Source organism: Planococcus citri, chromosome 1, assembly GCF_950023065.1.
Source record: "Planococcus citri chromosome 1, ihPlaCitr1.1, whole genome shotgun sequence".
NCBI lineage: Eukaryota > Metazoa > Arthropoda > Insecta > Hemiptera > Pseudococcidae > Planococcus > Planococcus citri.
In genome coordinates, this window is record NC_088677.1 from 66,315,466 (window position 1) to 66,339,917 (window position 24,452).

At 36.4% G+C, this 24,452-nt stretch overlaps 3 protein-coding genes across 5 annotated transcripts; all 3 read right to left on the reverse strand.

Moving 5' to 3' along the window:
- Nucleotides 1–341: 341 nt before the first annotated feature.
- On the reverse strand, nt 342–10,634 carry LOC135841746 (cytochrome P450 4C1-like). 2 transcript variants are annotated; one of them, XM_065358894.1, is made up of 12 exons: nt 9,231–10,634; nt 9,044–9,150; nt 5,463–5,556; nt 5,061–5,246; nt 4,888–4,957; nt 4,504–4,627; nt 4,351–4,426; nt 4,137–4,237; nt 3,632–3,697; nt 927–1,092; nt 645–824; nt 342–567 (listed from the first exon to the last, which is right to left on the reverse strand). In XM_065358894.1, exons 1-12 carry the CDS (start codon nt 9,430–9,432, stop codon nt 383–385), a joined length of 1,557 nt encoding a protein of 518 aa, XP_065214966.1. In that variant the 5' UTR covers nt 9,433–10,634; the 3' UTR covers nt 342–382. The 2 variants fall into 2 exon arrangements, with proteins under 2 accessions (XP_065214966.1, XP_065214975.1); XM_065358903.1 differs by lacking the exon at nt 3,632–3,697.
- Nucleotides 10,635–10,773: 139 nt separating this feature from the next.
- Nucleotides 10,774–15,779, reverse strand: LOC135841721 (cytochrome P450 4C1-like). Its single transcript, XM_065358857.1, has 12 exons — nt 15,273–15,779; nt 15,075–15,181; nt 14,912–15,005; nt 14,472–14,657; nt 14,299–14,368; nt 13,863–13,986; nt 13,710–13,785; nt 13,488–13,588; nt 11,606–11,671; nt 11,335–11,500; nt 11,052–11,231; nt 10,774–10,978 (listed from the first exon to the last, which is right to left on the reverse strand). The coding sequence occupies exons 1-12, from the start codon at nt 15,472–15,474 to the stop codon at nt 10,794–10,796; spliced, it is 1,557 nt and encodes a 518-aa protein (XP_065214929.1). The 5' UTR covers nt 15,475–15,779; the 3' UTR covers nt 10,774–10,793.
- An 823-nt stretch (nt 15,780–16,602) lies between these two features.
- Nucleotides 16,603–22,969, reverse strand: LOC135841447 (esterase FE4-like). 2 transcript variants are annotated; one of them, XM_065358420.1, is made up of 11 exons: nt 22,832–22,969; nt 22,490–22,630; nt 22,237–22,393; nt 21,918–22,103; nt 21,624–21,829; nt 21,378–21,540; nt 21,120–21,286; nt 20,885–21,035; nt 20,573–20,705; nt 18,003–18,160; nt 16,603–16,675 (listed from the first exon to the last, which is right to left on the reverse strand). In XM_065358420.1, exons 1-11 carry the CDS (start codon nt 22,967–22,969, stop codon nt 16,671–16,673), a joined length of 1,605 nt encoding a protein of 534 aa, XP_065214492.1. In that variant the 3' UTR covers nt 16,603–16,670. The 2 variants fall into 2 exon arrangements, with proteins under 2 accessions (XP_065214492.1, XP_065214484.1); XM_065358412.1 differs by lacking the exon at nt 16,603–16,675 and having other exon boundaries at nt 17,889–18,160.
- Between the last annotated feature and the right edge of the window lie 1,483 nt (nt 22,970–24,452).

The following is a 24,452-nucleotide window of genomic DNA, read 5'->3' on the forward strand; positions in this document are numbered from 1 at the left end:
ATGGCGATATCTCACTGGTTTTTTGACTTTGTGAAGTGGGGGTGGTCTCATCATAAATGATAGAGGAAGGTCTGAAGAATAACAATATGGATTCATCTCAAAAAGGACATATGTGTCATACATACCCCTTTTTGTTATGACGTCTTCAATTGCTCAACTTTTTCAAATTGAAAACAGGAATAGGTATTTCTACATATTTGTTCTAATGTTTTTTTTGGTCACTTTTTCAAAACTTTTTTGTTTATTGCTCGTGAAGTTATTAGGTCAATATGTAATGTTTGAAATTCTTGAAGCCTCTAGATTAATTTTTCACTGTGTATCTGATTATAAATGAGTAGCACTCAAAAAATAAACCATTATTTAATCTACATAGTAATAAATTTTATTTCTTTAAATAAGAAGGTTTCCTAACTCGCGATGTAATAGACAACTTATATCCATTCACGGAAGTCATTGCGAATCCATTATCCGTATAAACATCTTCCAATTTCATATTTGTATAGAACGTGAATTTTCTCAGCAACGCACTCAGCGTTAGTTTTGTTTCGAGCATACCAAAATTGTAGCCTAAAATAGAAAGATGGTCAGTATTTGTTATCTATGTATTTGATAAAGAGTCAATAGAATATTAAGACGTTACTCACCTAAACACATTCTGGGACCTGCACTGAATGCTAAAAATGCCAGTTTGGGACGTTTTCCTACATTTTCTGGACTGAAATTATCCGGATTGAACTTCCAAGGATCCGGGTAGTATTTAGGATTCAAGTGTACCGCAGAAATAGATACAATTACGATGGTATTTGCCGGAATAATTCGATCTCCTAAAAGTGAAAACGAGTATTCATAAATATTTTGCTGATGTATGTATAATTTTTTGAAATGGATGCCAAGCACTTCGCTGTGTCGATGTCGGTACTCTGTACCTATTTTAACATCTTCCTCAGCTTCACGAAGTATCATAGGTATAGGAAATCGTCGCAAGGTTTCTTTTATAACTTGATCTAGATATAGCAATCGTTCCACGTCATTTTCATCAGCTGGTCTATCACTGTCTCCAAAAATTTCGTACAGCTCGTCGTATAATTTATCCTGTAAATATTTCGAAAGAAAACGTGATTAATTTGAGTTCAGTAAGTATCCACATTGTGAAGTACTCTGAATGAGATAAGATTTTAATGTCTAGTTAACCCTTAAAGACCCAGGGTAATCCTGAGATGTTGGGTGAAAATGCTTTCAATTTCCTGAATTAGATCATCACAAGCATCACTTTAACCCACAGTTTGCCCCCCCGCCCCTTAAAGCTGTCTCGTAAAAGCCGTACCAATTTATTTAATTTTCCTTGAAAACCGAGAAAGCAAAAACCCCAATGAGGTCAATCATGGAACTGAATGATATAGTATCATTAGGTGTACTGAATGAGTGAAAGCATATCCCTAAAGAACACCCCACCCCTTTTTGGGGGGCAAATTTTCAAAAAAGTTGGGATAAAAAAATTGGACCCATGCTCCATTTTTGGATAAACATATTGATGGTAGACCCTTCACAAAATGAAATCATGAAAGGTGTGAAAATGGTGGACCAGAGCGATTTTTTGAAAATTTGATTCGCTTGTCTCGATAAAAACCCGAAAAAACAGAGCATGAATACGCAAAGTACATAATATGGGAAATATTATCAAGTAGGCTTGAAATGACAGAAACAAGAATTGAAAGGAACACAGATGCTTTTAACAGCACATAAGTTCAGATAATCTACAATCCACCCATCAAATCTGTTTATCACTCTGTGGATATTCTTTCTCGATATTTGTCACCAAATAGTTACATCCTACAAAGGTTAGCAGTACGATTGTTTTTCTGCAGAAATATCGAAATAGGTTTATCTACCACTTTGAAAAGCTTTACACAGTCAAATTGCAGCACTCCCTGGCATTTCATAATGTTCAAGCATTCATGAAGAAGTCACTATCCCTCCTCGATCATAGATAATGTAGTTCTACATCTTGAAAATTGCACGAGCAGAAGTCATCGTTTATAATCATGAGATTGTGTCTAGCTTATGACTACAGGATTCAGGGGATTTGAGATTCAGTAAAAAGCTTTCAACTGTTGTTCAACCACAACTCTGAACTTTTGAATGTTTTGAGAAATTCCTGCTGAAGTTGATATTCTTTCTCGATATTTGTCAACAAATAGTTACATCCCGCAAAAGGTTAGTGGTACAATTGTTTTTCTGCAGAAGTATCGAAATAGGCTTATCTACCACATTGAAAAACTTTACACTGTCAAATTGCAGCTGTCTCTGGCATTTCATAATGTTGAAGCATTCATGAAGAGGTCACTATCCCTCCTCGATCATTGATAGTGTAGTTCAACATCATGAAATATCATGATTGGAAACAACGAATTCTGCTCAAGCAATTTTCAAGATGTACAACTTCACTATCAATGATCGGGGAGGGATAGTGACTTCTTCATGAATGCTTCAACATTATGAAATGCCAGAAACAGCTGCAATTTGACAGTGTAAAGCTTTTCAAAGTAGTAGATAAGCCTATTTCGATACTTCTGCAGAAAAACAATTGTACCACTAACCTTTTGCGGGATGTAACTATTTGTTGACAAATATTGAGAAAGAATATCAACTTCAGCAGGAATTTCTCAAAACATTCAAAAGTTCAGAGTTGTGGTTGAACAACAGTTGAAAGCTTTTTACTGAATCTCAAATCCCCTGAATTCTGTAGTCATAAGCTGGACACAATCTCATGATTGTAAACCTCGACTTCTGCTCGTGCAATTTTCATGATGTAGAACTACATTATCTATGATCGAGAAGGGATAGTGACTTCTTCATGAATGCTTGAACATTATGAAATGCCAGGGAGTGCTGCAATTTGACTGTGTAAAGCTTTTCAAAGTGGTTGATAAACCTATTTCGATATTTCTGCAGAAAAACAATCGTACTGCTAACCTTTGTAGGATGTAACTATTTGGTGACAAAAATCGAGAAAGAATATCCACGGAGTGATAAACAGATTTGATGGGTGGATTGTAGATTATCTGAAGTTATGTGCTGTTAAAAGCATCTGTGTTCCTTTCAATTCTTGTTTCTGTCATTTCAAGCCTACTTGATAATATTTCCCATATTATGTACTTTGCGTATTCATGCTCTGTTTTTTCGGGTTTTTATCGAGACAAGCGAATCAAATTTTCAAAAAATCACTCTGGTCCACCATTTTCACACCTTTCATGATTTCATTTTGTGAAGGGTCTACCATCAATATGTTTATCCAAAAATGGAGCATGGGTCCAATTTTTTTATCCCAACTTTTTTGAAAATTTGCCCCCCAAAAAGGGGTGGGGTGTTCTTTGGGGATATGCTTTCACTCATTCAGTACACCTAATGATACTATATCATTCAGTTCCATGATTGACCTCATTGGGGTTTTTGCTTTCTCGGTTTTCAAGGAAAATTAAATAAATTGGTACGGCTTTTACGAGACGGCTTTCAGGGGCTGGGGGGCAAACTGTGGGTTAAAGTGATGCTTGTGATGATCTAATTCAGGAAATTGAAAGCATTTTCACCCAACATCTCAGGATTAGCCTGGGTCTTTAAGGGTTAAACAAACCTGTATATCTGGATGCATAGCTACCATTAATAGGAACAATGAGGTTACGAGTGCTGGATCTGTTCCCTGTAATAGAGCATTGCCAATCGGTTTTAACTGAAGGGTAGAGGGTAAGAACCAGATAAGTGGATAATTTTCGAAAATGAGTTCTGGGTCGAGTTGAATTCACCCTGAGGATTGAGAAAATGTAGTCTATTTACATTTTTAAAAATTCGTTTTTTTTTGTGGTGAAAATGACCTTTAAAAAATGGAGGAGGGGAAAGAAATGATCCGAAACCAATTCTGAGGCAAAAGGAAGAAAATCTGAACATTAGTAAGTATAGGTAACTATTTAGAATGCAAAAATTTTTCATTAGGTGTGACATATTTAAATTCTCTAAATTCTCTACAAAGTTATAACTAGCACCAAAGTTTCAAAAAGATACTAATCTGGTTCTTTTTCTGTACCCTTCAGCTATCTACCGTATCATAAATAATTCTTCACTACAACATGCTGAGAACTTACCCCTGCAAGTATTATGATAAGTTCATCCAACATACTGTTTTCATCATTTTCTGAGTCTGCTAATTCGTAAGCTAATGTTAGAAATCGTTTTGCTGGAACATCTGAAATGAAAAATCAAAAAGATAGATCAACGAACAGACAGATAATAATTTACGTACCAATCTGTGTATCCACCATTTAATTTCAGCTTATGAATTCTTGATGATTTACATACCTTCTGGGTTGGCTCCAACTGTGGTTTTATGAGCTTCTATTTCACTTAGAATTTCATGTTTTTTCTCTTCAATCAGCTAAAATAGATCAAAAATGTTTCATGGATAAGTTGAACTTGGACATCAACTCTTCGAGATCCGTACTCAGTACACACTTTTCGTAGGAATTCTTCAGCTGTTCTTCGATGTGTTTGAGATTTCTTCTTGTATAAAAAGTAATCAATGACTTTGTGTTGCAACCAAGGCGATAGAACTTTTCTAAAACATATGTCCAAGCCTCTGAAAAATGCAATTCAACTGAAACTTTAGTACATGCAACAATTTTCATAGCCATAGCATTAGCTACCCAGTAGGAAAAGATTGGAAATGAAATCATATGCACACTCCTAGAGGCAAGTGATCAGTTGATCACGTCTGATAAGATGAGATCAGTAGAGCAGATCAAGACGTTCTCTAGATTCAAGGTCGGATCAGGCGTTCAGGCCTGAGTGAGTAGAATCTTCTTATGAAGATCGCCTAATACTTAATCCTTCACTTACTCGAGGCTCGCATTGTAGTACTGCAGAAGTGAACTGTCATTCCAATCCAAATCGACATTCATCATTGATTCTGAAAATACAACAACAATGTCACTTCATCAAAAATAAGTACCTGTACAAAGCTCCTGCTTAAAGTGCTTACTAAGCAGTGGGCAGATATAATCAGCACATACTGAGAATAATATCGAAAGCCAAGTTCGGCATGTAATCCCAAGCGTCGAATTCCGGACCGTCTACTAAATCTTGCATTTTTTTAGCCACCAATTCAGTTTTCTCATTAATTATAGATGTGTATCTTGGTAATGCGTTGCGGCTTAGTACAGGGAAAAAGTATTTTCTGTGCTTTTTCCATTTCGGAACTGCAAATGATCGTTTGAGAGTTATTGAAAAAGGCATACAACAAAAACAACTTGATATAATACGAGGTTATGGAAAAAGTGGTCTGGAAACCCTGGAAAACCAGGACAAATCGTTTCCGAAAATGGGTGAACATCCTGGAAATGGTACATGGTACCAATTTTCACACATTTCGACCTGGTGAGAAAGAATAAGGAACGAATGTTAATAATGCTTACTAGAACTTGTAATCAGTATCCCATCACCAAAGAAATCCTGAAGTGGTTGAAAGAGTTTCGGTTTCTTCAACATTTTCGAGTTCATAAAAATGTTCTGGAAATAGATCAATTTAAATCTGAAGTAGGTACCTACTTGATATTTTATCCTCTTGCAAGACTATTCAGTTAGTGGGTACATTTCCCCGTACCCCCCCATTTTGGGAGGGGTGGTAAAAAGCACCTAGAAGGATAGTGCTAGGTTAGTGCTGGATAGTGCACGTATTGCCGACGTTAGTGCACGCCCCCTTCACCCCCATTTTTTAAAAAATATAGGGGGGGGGGGTAACAGGGAAACGTGGTACCCCCCCATTCACGGAAGGGGGTTAAAAACCAGCTAGAAGGATAGTGCTAGGTTAGTGCTGGATAGTGCACGCATTCCCGACGTTAGTGCACGCCCCCTTATACCCAATTTTTTTAAAAATTTGTGGGTGGGTACAGGGAAATGTTGTACCCCCCCCCATTCGTGGAAGGGGGTTAAAAACCACCTAGAAGGATAGTGCTAGGTTAGTGCTGGATAGTGCACGCATCCCCAACGTTAGTGCACACTCTCTTCACCCCCGTTTTTAAAAAAAATTGTGGGGGGTACGGAGAAATGATTTACAAAAAAGGGGAAGAACGTTGTTAAAAGGGTTAAAACCCACATAGTTCGATTCAGATTCGTTAGTGCTAGTTAGTGCACACACTTATACAATTATTCTCCCTCCCCCTCCCCCTCAATATTAAATATAGTATATTACACAACGAGTGCCGAAAAAGTGATTTTGGACGAGGGTGAGGTTTGTGACCCGAACGAAGTGAGGGGAACAACTCACACGAGTTCAAAATCACTTTTTCTCCGAGTTTAGTGAAGTAATTTTTCCTGAACGAGGGTGGAAAGTACTTATTTTTACATCCGAGCGATTCTCGCGAGGTTGGAAAAGTAGTACTTTTCACCCCTAGATAGGAAAAATAATTTTACACCCTATGGTCGAGTAAAATTAGCATCGAATAGGGAAAATCGAAGTGGCAAGCTGATTTTCGGTATATTGGACCATTTTGATGTCCTGAAAACAAATCGGAGAAGTCCCCTACTGTACCGGGTGAGCTTCTCCCCAAATTGTGGATCTTATCTCCCCCCCCCCCAAATCGGTGTTTGACCAAAATCTCGAATAATACATGTTGACTCTAGCGCAAAAAAGGTTTTAAAAAATGTTGTTCTACTTGTACGTCACATTTCCCATCAGATGAGCAATTGATCAGTTTTCCAGTCCCAAGGGGGGGGGGGGGTGGACCTACCGCGCTTCGAACATAAGTGGGTTTGGAATAGCTTCATAACGTTGATAGTTAATATTGATCGTAATACGAGTATTTTTAATCATTCAAAAATGGCATGGTGATTGAATAATCATCAATCATCATTAAATCGATTATTTTGTTTTACAAGGTGAATTATTTGACTCCTGTTACGAGATGTATTTTTTAGTGTTTCAATGACTTTTCAATCCCGGATTTTCACAAACTTTCGCAAAGTGTGATTTTGTGTCTTCGCTGAAGACTCTCTCCTCCCCTCCCACTTCCTCAAATTTTTCTAAAAGTCCCTATTCTGTAACAATAAACTAAAAATTCCCTCCAGGTACCTTTTTTAAAGGTGTTACCATAGGTAGCAGTCTCGCTAAAAAAAAATCATTTTCGTCACAAACTTCTAACAGTTTAGAGGGGAGGAGTGGGATAGGAATAAATCACTGTAATCCTAATCTGCACACTTCATACTTTCGGTTTCATGTGAAATAAACAAACTTTGGAGACTCTCATTTCTCAAGACTTGAGTGAACTTGAAGTAAATCTGATTGTGGAATTTTAGAAAAATTACATAAGGGATTCCAAATCAGTGATTAAAATTTCAAAAGCTTGCTGGACGTTCAGGCAAACATATTGAAGTTGAAATCTAAAACTGAAAAAAAAATATTGCGAATACTTTTTTTTTGATTTTGTGCATATTATATAATTTATAAAATTACCTAATTACACATTTTTGCGCTGCTTTACAATTGAATTGGAAATTTCATTGTGAGAACGAGAAGGTAGGTACTAGGTAGATAATAGGTATTCAATGATTTAGGTTCATCCCCCCTTCAGGGGTGAGAAATGTGAAGGAAGGTGTATAAATTATGGCAAGTTACATGAATTAGAACATAACAATAGCAGAATTTTTCCAATTTGACCCATATTGAAGAAGATGAATAGGAAACAGTTTCGGGGGGATTGGGGTCCACAAAGGGGGAGAATTCATTACTCTACATTAAAATGGGTGTTTGAAACTCGTATTAACATTCAATTCGACATTTTTACAATTTTTCGTGCATTTCAATTCACTTCACGTACGTTATATGGGCAAATAACTAAATGGTGAGGGGCAGGTGGGAGAGGTGACACTGTAGTCCGCTCTGTACCACAAAAAACAAAGTGAACCACTTCAATCACCATGCCATTTTTGAATGATTAAAAATACTCGTATTACGATCAATATTAACTATCAACGTTATGAAGCTATTCCAAACCCACTTATGTTCGAAGCGCGGTAGGTCCACCCCCCCCCCCTTGGGACTGGAAAACTGATCAATTGCTCATCTGATGGGAAATGTGACGTACAAGTAGAACAACATTTTTTAAAACCTTTTTTGCGCTAGAGTCAACATGTATTATTCGAGATTTTGGTCAAACACCGATTTGGGGGGGGAGATAAGATCCACAATTTGGGGAGAAGCTCACCCGGTACAGTAGGGGACTTCTCCGATTTGTTTTCAGGACATCAAAATGGTCCAATATACCGAAAATCAGCTTGCCACTTCGATTTTCCCTATTCGATGCTAATTTTACTCGACCATAGGGTGTAAAATTATTTATTTAATATTGAGGGGGAGGGGGAGGGAGAATAATTGTATAAGTGTGTGCACTAACCAGCACTAACGAATCTGAATCGAACTATGTGGGTTTTAACCCTTTTAACAACGTTCTTCCCCTTTTTTGTAAATCATTTCTCCGTACCCCCCACAATTTTTTTTAAAAACGGGGGTGAAGAGAGTGTGCACTAACGTTGGGGATGCGTGCACTATCCAGCACTAACCTAGCACTATCCTTCTAGGTGGTTTTTAACCCCCTTCCACGAATGGGGGGTACAACATTTCCCTGTACCCACCCACAAATTTTTAAAAAAATTGGGTATAAGGGGGCGTGCACTAACGTCGGGAATGCGTGCACTATCCAGCACTAACCTAGCACTATCCTTCTAGCTGGTTTTTAACCCCCTTCCGTGAATGGGGGGGTACCACGTTTCCCTGTACCCCCCCCACATATTTTTTAAAAAATGGGGGTGAAGGGGGCGTGCACTAACGTCGGCGATACGTGCACTATCCAGCACTAACCTAGCACTATCCTTCTAGGTGCTTTTTACCACCCCTCCCAAAATGGGGGGGGGTACGGGGAAATGTACCCTCAGTGAGTAATCTAGGTACATACAAATATGAAAGTAAATAAATAGACACCTCTAGTCCTCTAATACCTACCTCTAAATCGTCAACGTTGCAAAACGTTATCGCAAGGTATTTGCTCAACCATAATCGATACGTATCGCCGTATTTTCTATTGTATTCAACAGCCAGCTTTACCGGATCTGAATGTTTTAATACATCATAATTAAGTATCATGCAAGTACCTTTCTTATTCTTCTACTTTTATAAAACAAAGTAATACCTTCTTTGGAATGAAACTTCAGACTATTCCCAACTAAAGGCAACGCTGGAGGGCCTGGCAAGGTTTTGGCAAATTTCACCATACGAGGGTCTCTTTGACACTGAGTTATTGTGTACTTGATTAAAAACGTGAGCAAGCTTATTCCCAGAAGAATCAACAGCGATGCAGGATCGAATACGTTGAGAACACCGAGTAATTCCATTTTCACGAAGCAAGAAAAAATACAGATAAAATTTCACTTTATCGGAGAAAATTGGGCAATATAAAATTGTAGAACACCAAATTAAGAATGAGTGTGACCCATTGTTAAAAATGGCCAAAAATACGGTGAAATATTTTAGGCGTAAAATCACACTCTGAGAAAAATAATGCACGATTTGATTTCTGGCGCACAACAGATCCAAAAGTTAACGACGAAACGAATCGAAAAAAATAAGTTGTCTGATATTAGGTATGTATTTATTTATACGTAGAAGTTTCATAACATTTCTTAATGAACGTAAAAGTAAACGGTTCAAATTGTTATCAATAAAAATTGAATGCGTGTTTATATTTTGTGAAACTAAGTCATTCTCGAGGTCATTTTGATTAAATTAGGTATTATACTCTCGAAGTCAAACAATTTAAAAATTTACAGCAGCACTTTTCAAGTTTACAAATTCAGAATGGGATCAGATATTTATTTATCTACATTAACATTTCTTAAGTTTATAAGTATGGTAGGCTACTTGCGCACTTGAATACCATTCATGGACGTTGTCGTTCGAATGGAGAAAAGCTTAGCTACTCGTACTTAACATACTAGTACTGTACTTACATGTCTTTCAAGGCATCTACTCTACAAGGTCATCCTAATGAGGGAACCTTTCGAACTCACACTCTCTAATTTGAATGAAACCACGCTAGATCAAAAGAGCATGTTCTAAAACTCCCGTCGCCAAAATATCAGATTGTGAAGTTCATTTTTGGGCCTGTGGCGAATTTTTGAAAATTTAAAAAAAGTCAAAAAAGTGTTGTTTTATGGGCGATTTTGAAACTTTTTCATGAGAGAGAAGTTTTTGAGCAGAGTGATCGAATGTGAATAATTTCTTCAATTTCACAATCACGCACTATATATCAGCTAGTAGTTTTCGACTATTATGGAGCTTCCAGGGAGTTTTCAAATATCTGCAGAAATTTCAAATCGCGCTGGAAGGGCCGAAAGTGATCTTTGAACTGTATAACTTTGGTTGGTGCCTATTTGGCCGCTTTTTTGGAATTTACAAGCCGTTCAAAAATTCACTTTCGAACGCACACTCCTGGAATTTCGCAAATTACGGGTTCTAAAATACTCGTAGGATTTGGGGAGTATGCTGATCGTCTTTACTTATTAGCACGGTTATCCAGATATGAGAAATAGGGATTGAAGATCTAACTAAATTTCAAAAATTATTCGCGCATTAAGTGAGACGTGAGTCAATATTGTTTGAATTCTTGAATCCTCCAGATTAATTTTTCAATGTGTATCTGATTAAATAAGAAGTGCCATTCAAAAAATAAACAGTTACAATCTAATAATAAATTTTATTTCTTTAAATAAGAAGGTTTCCTAACTCGCGATGTAATAGACAACTTATATCCATTCACAGAAGTCATTGCGAATCCATTATCCGTATGAACGTCTTCCAATTTCATATTTGTATAAAACGTGAATTTTCTCAGCAACGCACTCAGGGTTAGTTTTGTTTCGAGCATACCAAAATTGTAGCCTACAAGAACAAGATGGTTAATATTTAAATATTTGATGAGTTTATAAAACATCAAGACTGTACTCCTACTCACCTATACACATTCTGGGGCCGGCACTGAACGCTAAGAATGCCAATTTGGGACGTTTTCCTACATTTTCGGGGCTGAAATGATCCGGATTGAACTTCCAAGGATCGGGGTAGTATTTAGGATTGAAATGTACCGCAGAAATCGATACAATTACAATAGTATCTGCCGGAATAATTCGATCTCCTAAAAGTAAACAATTATTTATGAAAATGTTTCTCTTATGTATAATTTTTTGAAATGGATGCCAAGCATCCACTGTGTCGTCTGTCTGTACTGTACTCTGTACCTATTTTGACATCTTCTTCGGCTTCACGAACTATCATAGGCAAAGGAAATCTTCGCAAGGTTTCTTTTATAACTTGATCCAGGTATGGTAATCGTTCCACATCATTTTCATCAGCTGGTCTATCACTGTCTCCAAAAATTTCATACAGCTCGTCGTATAATTTATCCTGCAAACATTTCGAAAGAATTCGCGATTAATTACATTCAATAAGAATCCACATTGTGAAGCAGGTACTCTAAATGAGTTAAGATTAACGTCTGGTCAAACAAACCTGTATATGTGGATGCATAGCTACCATCAATAGGAACAACGAAGTTATGAGTGCTGGATCTGTCCCCTGTAATAGATCATTTCCAGTCAGTTCCAACTCAAGGGCACAGGAAAAGAACCAGATAAGTCGAAAATTTTCGAAAATGTGTTCAGGGTCGAATTACATTTACACGAATCAGTAAATAAATTTAAGTAGTCCACTTAGATTTTGAAAAAATTTGATTTTTTGTGGTGAAAATGGCTTTTGAAAAATAGAGGAGGAGAGAGAAATGAGCGGAGACCAAATCTGACAAGGGAACCTCTTGAGGTGTCACACTCCGATTTGAACGGCACCGCGATTTTTGGAAAGAGCATAAATAGTCTAAAACCCCACAAACAAATTTTCAGCTGCCCAAGTTCATTTTTCGATTTTTGGCGAACGTTTGAAAATTCAAAATCGACTGTTTTTGGCGATTTATGCATTTTTTTAAAAAGTACGTACTTGATCAGTAAAAATGGTGAAAATAAATCCCAAAACTAATATCAATTACTCAAATCCAAATTTCACCATTTCCAGCCATTCTGGAGCTTCCAGCGCGATTTTCAATTTCTCCAGAATTTTGAATTTGCTCCAGAAGGCGTGAATATGCAGTTGGGCAGCTAAAAATCGAGTTGTGTATCACTTTCGACCTGTTTAACGAGTTTATTCACATTTGAGCTGATTTTGAGAGTGACACCTCAAAAGTGGTTTTTTGACCAGCTTTTTTCAAAATTGAAAAATCAAAAAAATCAAAAGTTTTCCGTCTGCGTGGAAAATTTTGAAATTCGCGCGAATCGCTGTATTTTGTTTATCACTAACCCCTCAAATCCCAATTTCACCATTTCCAGCCATTCTGGAGCCTCCAGCGCGATTTTCAATTTCTCCAGAATTTTGAATTTGCTCCAGAAGGCGTGAATATGCAGTTGGGCAGCTAAAAATCGAGTTGTGTATTACACTCTACCTGTTTAACGAGTTTATCCACATTTGAACCGATTTTGAGAGTGACACCTCAAGAGTGGTTTGTTGACCAGCTTTTTTCAAAATTAAAAAATCAAGTTTACTCCCAATATCGGCTCAAATGTGGATAAACTTGTTGAACAGGTCGAGTATAATACACGACTCGATTTTTAGCTGCCCAATTTTATATTCACTCCTTCTGGAGCAAATTGAAAATTCTGGAGAAATTGAAATATCGCGCTGTAGGCTCCGAAACTGCTGGAAATGGTAGAATTTGCGCTCCAAGTGTTAGTTCTTGAAGAAATACAGCGATTCGTGCGAATTTCAAAAATTTCCACGCAGATGGGAAACTTTTGATTTTTTGGATTCTTCAATTTTGAAAAAAGATGATCAAAAAAACACTTTTGAGGTGTCACTCTCAAAATCGGCTCAAATGTGGATAAACTCGTTAAACAGGTCGAGTGTAATACACAACTCGATTTTTAGCTGCCCAACTGCATATTCACGCCTTCTGGAGCAAATTCAAAATTCTGGAGAAATTGAAAATCACGCTGGAGGCTCCTGAATGGCTGGAAATGGTGAAATTTGGATTTGAGTAATTGATATTTGTTTTGGAATTTATTTTGACCATTTTTACTGATCAGCAAGTACGTACTTTTTAAAAAAATGCATAAATCGCCAAAAACAGTCAATTTTGAATTTTCAAACGTTCGCCAAAAATCGAAAAATGAACTTGGGCAGCTGAAAATTTGGTTATGAGGGTTTTAGACTATGCTCTTTCCAAAAATGGCGGTCCCGTTCAAATCGGAGTGTGACACCTCAAGAGGTTCCCTTGTGAGACAAAAGGGAGAAAATTTGAACACCAATATCTACTTAGAATGCGATGTTTACTATGCTGAGAACGTACCCCTGCAAGTATTATGATAAGTTCATCAAGCATAGTGTTTTCATCATTTTCTGATTCCGATAATTCGTAAGCTAATGTTAGAAATCGTTTTGCTGGAACATCTAAAATGGGGAAAAAATGGATACCAATATCAGCGTTTAAATCAGGTAATATACCAATCTATCTAATCTATCCATCATTTACTAATTATTTTGGCTTATGAATTCTCAATGATTTTCGTACCTTCTGGATTGGCTCCAACTTTGTTTTTATGAGCTTCTATTTCACTTAAAATTTCATGTTTTTTCTCTTTAATCAGCTAAAACAGACCAAAAACGTTTCATGGATAAGTCGAACTTAGACATCAACACTTCAAGATCCGTACCCAATACCCACTTTTCGTAGGAATTCTTCAGCTGTTCTTCGATGTTTTTGAGATTTCTTCTTGTATAAAAAGTAATTAACGACTTTGTGTTGCAACCAAGGCGATAGAACTTTTCTAAAACATATGTCCATGCCTCTGAAAAATTCAAGTCAAGTCAAACTTCAGTACAATGACTTTCAGAGCCATAGCTATTCTGTAGAAAAAGATTAAATCTGTTAAGATCTGAGTAGGCCTGCTCAGACTCGCTTTCATCAGAACTGCTGAAATTTTCTACGCACTCAGAGGAAAGTGATCAGATCTGATTATAGATGCGATCAGTCATGTGCCGACCAATTTGTTTACATCAGCTCAAAACATTATCTAGATCCATAGTCAGATCAACTCTGATCAGATCTGATTAGATTCTTCTAATGAAGATTAATTATGATACTCAAATCTTTCACTTACTCAAGGGTCGCATTGTAGTACTGCAGAAGTGAACTATCATTCCAATCCAAATCAACATTCATTGCTGATTCTGAAAATACAACAACAATGTCAAATCATCAAAAATTAAAGGTACTCTTAGCCCCTGCTTATAGTGCTTTACCAAGCAGTGAGCCGATATAATCAGTACATACTTAGAATAATATCGAAAGCCAAGTTCGGCATGTAATCCCAAGCGTCGAATTCCGGACCGTCTACTAAATCTTGCATTTTTTTAGCCACAAATTCAGTTTTCTCATTAATTATAGATGTGTATCTCGGTAATGCATTGCGGCTTAGCACGGGGAAAAAGTATTTTCTGTGCTTTTTCCATTTTGGAACTGCAAATGATCGTTTGAGAGTTATTGAAAAAGGCACATAACAAAAACAACTTGATAATACGAGGATATGAAGCATGACATAAAATAAATTGAAATGCCGGACGAATGGCCTCCGGCCGCGATTGAATCGTGTGCAAAAATTTTATTGGCGAGGACCTAAGAGAATGGAGAGGGTATAGGTATGATTCCAGTTTTTACACAATTTCAACCGAGGTGAGAGAAACTAAGGAAAGAATGTTTCTAATAATGCTTACTAGAGCGTGTAATGAATATCCCATCACCAAAGAAATCTTGAAATGGTTGAAAAAGTTTCGGTTTTCCCAACATTTTCGAGTTCATGAAAACGTTCTGGAAATGTGTATAAAATTCTTGCAAGATCATTCTCTCAGTAACCTAATTATTTGGTACTTAACTTACCTCTAAATCGTCAACGTTGCAAAAAGTTACCGCAAGGTATTTGCTTAACCACAATCGATACGTATCGCCGTATTTTCTATTGTATTTGACAGCCAGCTTCAACGGATCTGAATGTTTTAGTACACATAATAAAATATCATGCACATATCTTACTTACGCTTCTAGGTACATACTTTCATAAAATAAACCAATACCTACCTTCTTTGAAGTGAAACATCAAACTATTCCCAATCAAAGGCAATGCTGTAGGGCCTGGCAAGGTTTTGGCAAATTTCACCATACGAGGGTCTCTTTGACATTGAGTTAGTGTGTACTTTATCAAAAATGTAATCAAGCTTATTCCCAAAAGAATCAACAGCGATGCAGGATCGAATATGTCGAAAATTCCAAGTAATGCCATCTTTTCACGAAGCAGGAAAAGATACAGGTGCTATGTCGGTGATAATCAACGAGTAAAATTTCACTTTATCAAAGAAAATTGGGCAATATAATAAAATGAAATTAATCTCTTAAGGCACTAAATTAAAAATGAGTGTGACCAATTGTTAAAAATATGGTCCAATTTGCGCTTGAAAAGTTGTGAACAAAATATTTTGAAAGAAAAATCGCACTGTGAGTAAAATAATCACACGATTCGATTTCGAACACACAACTGATTCAAAACTTAACGGCGAAACGAATCGAAAAAATCAAGTTGTTTAATATTATTTATACGAGTACGTAGAAGTGTAGAAGTTTCATAACATTTCATAATAAGTGTAAAAATAAGTGGTTCAAAATGTTATCAATAAAAATTGAATGCATTTTATATTTTATGATATGTACTAAGCTACTCTCGAGGTCGTTTTTATTAGATAGCTATTATATGTATGTTCTCTCGAAGTCGAACAATTTAAAATTTTACAGCAGCGCTTATCAAGTTTACAAATTCAGAATAGGGCCTGATATTTATTTATCTACATTTGACATTTATAAAGTATGGTACTGGTAGGCTACTTGCGCACTTGAATACCATTCATAGACGATGTCGTTCAAAAACAGAAAAGCCTACATACATTACTTACATGTTTTCAAGGTGTCTACAAGGTCATCTATAACAAGGGAATATTTTGAACTCACATTCTCCGATTTGAACGAAACCATAGCGAGATCGAAAGAACATGTTCTAAAACCTCCGTCATCAAAACTTCAAATTCCAAAGTTCATTTTTGGACCTCTGGCGAATTTTTGAAAATTGAAAAAAAAAACTCAAATTGGAAGCTGTCTTATGGGAGATATTCAAACTTTTTCATGAGAGTGAATTTTTTGAACGAAGTGAACCAATGTGAATAATTCTCTCAATTTCACTCTCACGTACCAACAACTATAGTGGTTTTAGACCATTATGGAGCCTCCAGCGAGTTGTCAAATTTCTCCATAAATTTCGAAATCGCTCTGGAAAGGCCAAAAATGAATTTTAAAATGTGAGAAACTTTGCTCAACGCGGGAAATCCCAGTTTCGTCGACACTGTGAAGAAAGTACTCGTAATACACGCGAATATGATTTATTCAACATAACGGCAAGTCATCGAATGCACAAACAAACAAAATTGTAATTTAAACATTGCACAGTGGGCTGTGAGCACCCTCAAAACGGGCGTAATTCAAAAACTTACAATGAACCCTAAAAAAATGGTACAATGATATCCTCCCTTATGTTTTTGGGGTCGCAGAATACGAATTTGACAATATTTTTTTTGTAGGGGTGGGGGGTGAGGGGGTGAGGGGAGCGAAAAAGTCAAAATTTGACTATAATGATGTGTGATATGTCGAAATGTATGTTATTGAGGGTGTAGATCACGAATCTGACAATATTTTTTTCATAGGGATCAATGGTGGGGGCTGAAGGGGGTGAAAACGGCGAATAATTCAAAATTTGAATATAATGATGTGTGATATGTCAAAATGTACCAAATATGAATAATTCAACTAAAAGTGAGTAATTTTCATCAATTTACTCGATTTTAGTTGTTATAAAGTAATTATAGAGGTATAATTTACGTTGAAACTCCGTTTTTTGCCTACTCTGCTGCATAAATAGTGGTAGAAAAAATTTTTGCACGTAGATGCACGGGAAATTCCAGTGGCTGGTAATACTTAAGATAGTGTATTTCAAGATGTTAATTGCCATTTTTGCTCCAAAGTGCTCCGGCGACCTCCACAGTCGATTATAGTGAAAAATCTTGGTGAATTTCGTCAAAATGTGACAAATTTTTTTTCCAGGGACTTTGACGGCTCCCCAATAGAAAATTCTTCATCCCCCACCCTTCAGCCCTTCTACACCCTCGAAAACGTACATTTTGACATATCACACGTAATTATGGTCAAATTTTGAATTTTTCACCGTTTTTACCCCCTTCATCCCCCACCATTCACCCCTACAAAAAAAATATTGTCAAATTCGTGATCTACACCCTCAAAAACATACAATTCGATATATCACACATCATTATGGTCAAAATTTGAATTTTTCACCCTCTTCATCCCCCACCATTCACCCCTACGAAAAAAATATTGTCAAATTCATTATCTACAACCTCGAAAACATACATTTCGACATATCACACATCATTATATGCAAATTTTGAATTTTTATACATTTTCACCCCCTCAGCCCCCACCATTGACCCCTACGAAAAAAATATTGTCAGATTCGTGATCTACACCCTCAAAAACATACATTTCGACATATCACACATCATTATAGTCGAATTTTGACTTTTTCGCTCCCCTCACCCCCTCACCCCCCACCCCTACAAAAAAAATATTGTCAAATTCGTATTCTGCGACCCCAAAAACATAAGGGAGGATATCATTGTACCATTTTTTTAGGGTTCATTGTAAGTTTTTGAATTACGCCCGTTTTGAGGGTGCTCACAGCCCACTGTGCATTGTAGGGTTTGGCTACTGGTTCTAGTAAATTTCTGAAAAATTTTAGTCGTGTTCCGTACACGTTACCTTCCTGTAGTTCAAGAGTACGATTTATGTTCAAATATCGTGGTTGATTCGAAGTGGAAGGTGACCAAATGGACTCATCGCTTGGTTTTCTGTAAAAAAAAAAAAATCCAATAAAAATAAAAGAAATCTCGCACTTTTCCATTCGTGAAAAGAAAATGTGTGTTTGCGATTAAAAATCTTGTAATTGCTTCAGAGTATTAAATTTTTTGAATCTCGAATTAGTTGACGAAAAAATGGAGTCGATAATTTGATTTAGAAGGGGCAAGTACCAAAATTAGCAAAATTCAAAGTTTCCAATTTCGTTTTCTGGCATAGTAAATTTTTGAGAGGAACCAAAAAATTGTACCGGGAGAATTTAAGGGAGGATCCAGCGTAATTACGAATTTTGGTTCGTAAATTACCAAAAATCGAGATTTATGGTTTACGAAATCTGGAATGATAGAAATACGGAAACGTAGATTAGACTAATCCATATTAACTTTGTTGTCTGGATATCTTTTTAAGCACTGGGTTGTCCATTTATAGATGTGATTAATTAAAAGGTGATATCTCTCGCGATCTGATGGTTAGCTCAGGTGATCTTCAGGGTCGTGATAGATCGCGGACGAAATTGGGGGCTCCCTCCTGGAACGAAATTCAGTTATGAGATGTCATAACAGTTTAAATTTAACGCAGGGCTTGCATATTAGTTGAATCCACAATATTGGTGTTTGGGCAAAACATCCCACTGATTTATAAGGTGAGACGGACCTATTAGTTGAAACAGCTATTAGATGAAAAATCGATCGATCATTGATCGACAGGTCGAAACTGGGGTCGAAAATCAGGATTTTCGACTAGAATACTTACGAGTTGGCATATTATAAGATGAAAATACTTCGGCGATTCAATGGCCAAAATAGCATTTTGACCATTATATAGACTCGACACACACATTTATATTGGATTGAAACGCATCGCAATACCAATCTTTGGTCACCATTTAAGGGATGAAATTGAAGGTTATTTGACTATTATTTCGAGGAAAGAATAGATTTTAGAAAACTTAGGTCAATAACACGAGGGTACTTATGAGAATAAACCTAGGACTGTTGGATACACGGGTTGCTTAGGTCAATAAAAGATACACGGGTTGCTTAGGTCAATAAAACTTAGGTCAATAAACTCGAGGATGCTTAGGTCAATAAGGAAATAATAAGGAACGAAAAGGATACGAAACAGAAAATAATAAGTCGAACTCCGCGGTAAACTTACAGAAGGCGATCCGAGAACAATGAGAAATCTCCAACTGTCCCCTAGGGGACGCAAAATAAGGAATACATAATTGTACAATTACGATCCCGAGTGGAGTCTGGGTGGTATTTCGCTGGTCCATATGAGATGATTATAAGGTGAAAGGTTGCCAAGTTGACCCAGACTGGAAACATTACTTAGTCCAGATTTTGAAAATATTTGTAAGTCCAAAAGGCGACACTTAGAAAAAATAGGCATCGAAACGAACTGGAACAGAACGGCCACTGGGTTGGGAACAAGTCCCAAGCCCACCAAAGGAACATCAAACTCGTACTTAACACAGGAACCACCGCAGAACACACACTGACGAGCGAGATGTTATTCTGATCGCTTCTCTAGAAATTATGATTTTTTAGGAAAAAGAGAGGGTAAGTTGTGCGCGCGCCTCGAATTACGATTGGCTAAGCATTACCCCCGGAAGTATTAAAGAACAAATAGGAAGTCGAGAATATGACGTACATATAATATTTAGTCGATTGCATCATATGCGGAAGTAATGTTTCCGGAAGTTACGTCATATTCAATAATAAATAGGTAAGATCGATTAGGTAGGTACGCGGGGCGGCAGGTAGGGTCGATGTATAAACGAGTGGTCATTAAAATTGATCATTTCAGTGAGTGGAAAAAATTCTCACTGATCGAATGAGAAAAATACCAAGTATTTTTCTCCCATCTATAGCTGACGGATAAGTCGTAATATTTCTCCCACTTAGGCGGCATAAAATCGCGGTAATTACATATATTTCAAGTCGATTTTTTTCTCCCAGTATAAGATGGCATAAAATGTTTTCTCCCAGTATAGACGACTGGCTTCTAACAACTTTCTGTCACTATACGTGGGAGAAATCGATTAGTTTTCTCCCAGTATAGGTGATACAAATCTGATTATTTTCTCCCATTACAAAATAAATAGGTACCTACGTATGACTTGAAAGATTCAAATTCAAATTCTTCTATTGTATGAAATAGGCAACAGATTAATCGAATACTTGAGTGAGACTAGCATCGTATTTTGTGATGATGATGATGATTTGTGTATTTTTGAGGATTTGAGATTGGTTCTTATTTTTGGTTTTTGGTTGAGTTTCAGGGAAATCGATATTTAGAGGCAAATTACACCTTCGAGCACACTACGTGCGCCAAGTTTTGTGCAAATTGAGGTGGGAATTTCTGCCAATTTCCTCTCGAATATGGATATAAAGACTCACCCAGTCTTGGCAAAATTGGTCCATAGCTCGGTAATGTTTTGTATCACTGCTAGGTCATCGCCTTCCAACGTCGGATTTGGGAACATTTTTGGGCTGTAGAAAAGGTATCCTTGTTCGTCTGCATGACACGCACCTGTTTCGAATAGTACATCTTATAAATTCCGTACAACTTGATGTAAAAGATTATTTACTAACTTAATTCTATTTTCAAATGAATAATTAATAATAATATTATGTATGTACTAAGTATGTAGATACCTTTGTCTAGTTTATATTATGTTATGTATGTACTAAGACTAAGTATGTAGATACCTTTGTCTAGTTTAATAATCGCAGAGAGCATGTGTTTGACAAAGTTCAGTCCGCCGCTGTATGTAAATTCATACACATATGGAGGAGTTGAGGAGTCGATGACGAATTCAATTGGTTCGTACAGTTGGTAGAAAAATATATCTGAGAATAACTGAGAACAAACAAGAAGAGATTTTTCCATTCGAATAAAATGATTGTAGCTTATTATGGAAGGAAGTGGGTAAATTTTACCTACATCTATTAAATGATCTGCTGTATCGGGGCCAATTTCTTTATCACCGAAATAAAACTCTTTGACTTTGGCGCTGACTTCAGGCAGACGAGCCGAATCGATGTCGAAATACTGTTTTAAAACGATGCTGAAATCCGTTTTGAGCAAGTCCCATATTTTATTCTGATGGACTAGAAAGAAAAACGAGATGAAATACATTTTACATTCGAGTTTTTTTTTGTAGCCTTTAACTGCATGTTGTGTGGAAAGGAGCACACTTACTGAAAAACGCCATTACTCCTTCTTTTTCATCTACTCCATATATAATAGGCAATGGATCTGGAGTTTTCAGTAGTTTATGAGGTAATTCGGGTAAAAATGCACCTTCCTTGATTTCTTCGACCGATGGTGCAAAAGGAATGTTTATACCTTTTTCCGGATGCTCCTGCAAGTTTTGAGTTATTTTAATGTATGTACGAGCTTCCAGCTGTGTTATCTTGAGTAGGTACACTCTCGTTTACTACCTACCTTCATTAGATTTTCAATCATTTCCATAACGTGACCAGTCAGCTCTTCAGCAGTTTGTTTTTTCAGGAAATTCAATAGATCCTGATCAGATCCACCTTTAAATCCAAATGTTTCGCCTAGTTTTCTAGCCTTGTCTTTAGGATCCAATGTCAGGGCCCAAGCTGATAATGCTGAGCCACTTTGTATGATAGCTTTTTTAAACAGACCTGAAAAAAATTCATTATGGCGATTTTGAGTCGATGCTTTAATGACGAGGAAATTGGATTTCCCGTGGTTGAGGTCTGTTTAGGATACCTTTGCTCGGAGGAGATAAGATATGGTAATGAACAGACGATGCTCCGGAGCTGATGCCAAAAAGTGTGACATTATCTGGATTGCCTCCGAAATGTGTAATGTTTTCTTTAACCCATTTCATAGCGAGAGTTTGATCCTTGAGGCCTGCGTTTCCAGGACATTCGGGTAAACCGAGGTTTAAAAATCCTGCAGGCATGTAAAAAGTATTTGTTTTTAGTTTCTGATTCGAATGTTTGAAATATGTAACTCGATCTTATGTGGTAGTGTTTATGATTGAAATTAAGTAGGTTATTTATCCACGTCGTAAAAATACGTTTACCTAAAACATGTTGTCTGAAATTGAATCGAACTAAGATAATATCATGCTGGATTAAATAATCGGACGAATAGATGTCTTGCGATGCAGATCCATTAGAAAATCCTCCTCCGTGAATGAATACTATGACTGCCTTGGGTACTCTTACTTCATTGGGAAGCTGTTGAGGAATAACGATTTATTTTCCGGTGAAATTACACATAATAATAGTAACTTTCAAGATTGAATGTGGCAAAAAGTCATTCATTCGCCTTACCTGAAGAATATCCACGCTAAGAAATAGACAGTTTTCTGATCCAGAATAAGCCTGAGGTGGGGCTAAATCCTTTTGCGTGCATGCATCTCGGTCAAAAGTAGCATCGTATACTCCCTCCCACTTTTCACTAGGTTGTGGAGCCTGACAAAAAAAAACCATAATTTTAATTACTGAATGAAATATAGTTATCATCGATATATCTTTGTACAATGTATTCGAGTGAGCGTAAACGCAAAGTGGATAAAATAAAGATAAATTTTTATTGCATTCTAATGCTACAAATATTGTAGGTACTTGATATAGGTGCTTAGATAGTTAGTGCTTATTGCGTAGAAAATTTACCTGAAATCGTAAATCCCCTATCGGAGGTTTAGCGTACGGAATTCCCAAAAAAGAATAATATTTCTGTCCATTTAATATAGATTTACTTTCTTTTCCTTGCAGTTTGCCTTGCGGTATTTCGACGATTAACGAAGACATTTTGAGCACGAGATCAAGCAACTTAGAACTTCAAAAGCACAGAACACCGAAACACGAGTAAGTTACTATGAACTCTTCAGAGTAATGTTTAAATGAATACGTATTCACTCGAATTGTTTTAGAAGATTACTTATATACATGTGCAAGTGCCTGTTCTAATTTTTCAATTTTGGGACCCCCGCCTTGCGTGTAATTGATTCTTATCAAAGTAACCTTGAGGCTTGATTTGAATTATTTTTGTCTTCGTATCACGTGTTGTGCTCTCGTATGGATATTTGTTATTGTTGTTAAACGTGATTGAGAAATATGATGAAATGTTTCCCTGAATCTCGAGTAACTCAAAAGTGAAGTGTGCATATGCTCGAGTTATTTGTGGGTAGAACGAATCTTACAGGTAGCCTACTTATTGACGAAGAATTTCAAATTTATTCGTTTACGTCTCGAGGGAAAGTTCATGGTGAAATTGAAAATTTCCTGTGCCTAGAAGAACTGGAGGATCTTCAGGAATAGTTTTTTATTCTGAAATATTTTGTTTTACGTATCAGAAACTTGTGTATTTTCTACTTTATTGTGCGGAGTGGTTTTCCAAGAAATTTTACTTATTTTTTTTCGAGTTGAATTCTCGTTCAAGTATACCTATATTTTGGTTCATAATTTTATCATTATCAGTTTAAAGGAAATAAATACTTAAATTGACACTTGAGAAAATACTGTACAATTGCACCTGAATGGGAAATATTCGTTCAAAAATGATGTCTTTTTGAAGTGTACAGAATGAATGTTTCACAATGTGATGGCTCGATAGGTAGATACCTGAAATAAGATATGTAGCCTATTATACTTATGTACAGGACTCGGATATTCTTTCACCAAAAACCCCTAAGTATGCCCTTAAAAATTTCCTGAAAAATATCAAAAATGCTCTATAAAACGTAAGAATATTCCCTACAACGATATGAGAGATGTTTTGCAGGAAAAATCATATTATTATTCTAAACGGCTTTATTAATACCTAGGTGTGATGTAATACATATCAAAAATGCAAAACCGGGTGGGTGTTTAATTTCATTATGAAATTTGAAAAATTTTGTTGTTTTTTTTCATGAAATTTTGTGGAAAATAATGAACAAAACTTCAAAATCGGATATAATATTCCCTATATAACACTTGAAAACTTTTCTGAAAACGCGAAAAATTCTCTTAAAAATGTTCAAGTATGCTTTTTGTATGCTCTTATAGGTAGGTGGAATATGCGAACATACTGCTCTATCAATTTGTCTCATTTTACTGTAAATTTTATGAATCTTGGAGATGGTATTGAAAAATTCTCCATCGTTATTACGTAACAAAAAACATGCTGTAGAATAAAAAATCCGAGCCCTGATTATATACAAAATAAACATTCAGTGTGGTGAATAGCCAAAATTCATGTTTCCCCTTCCCAAAAATTGTGAAAAAAGGTTGAATTTTTTGTCAGAATCAA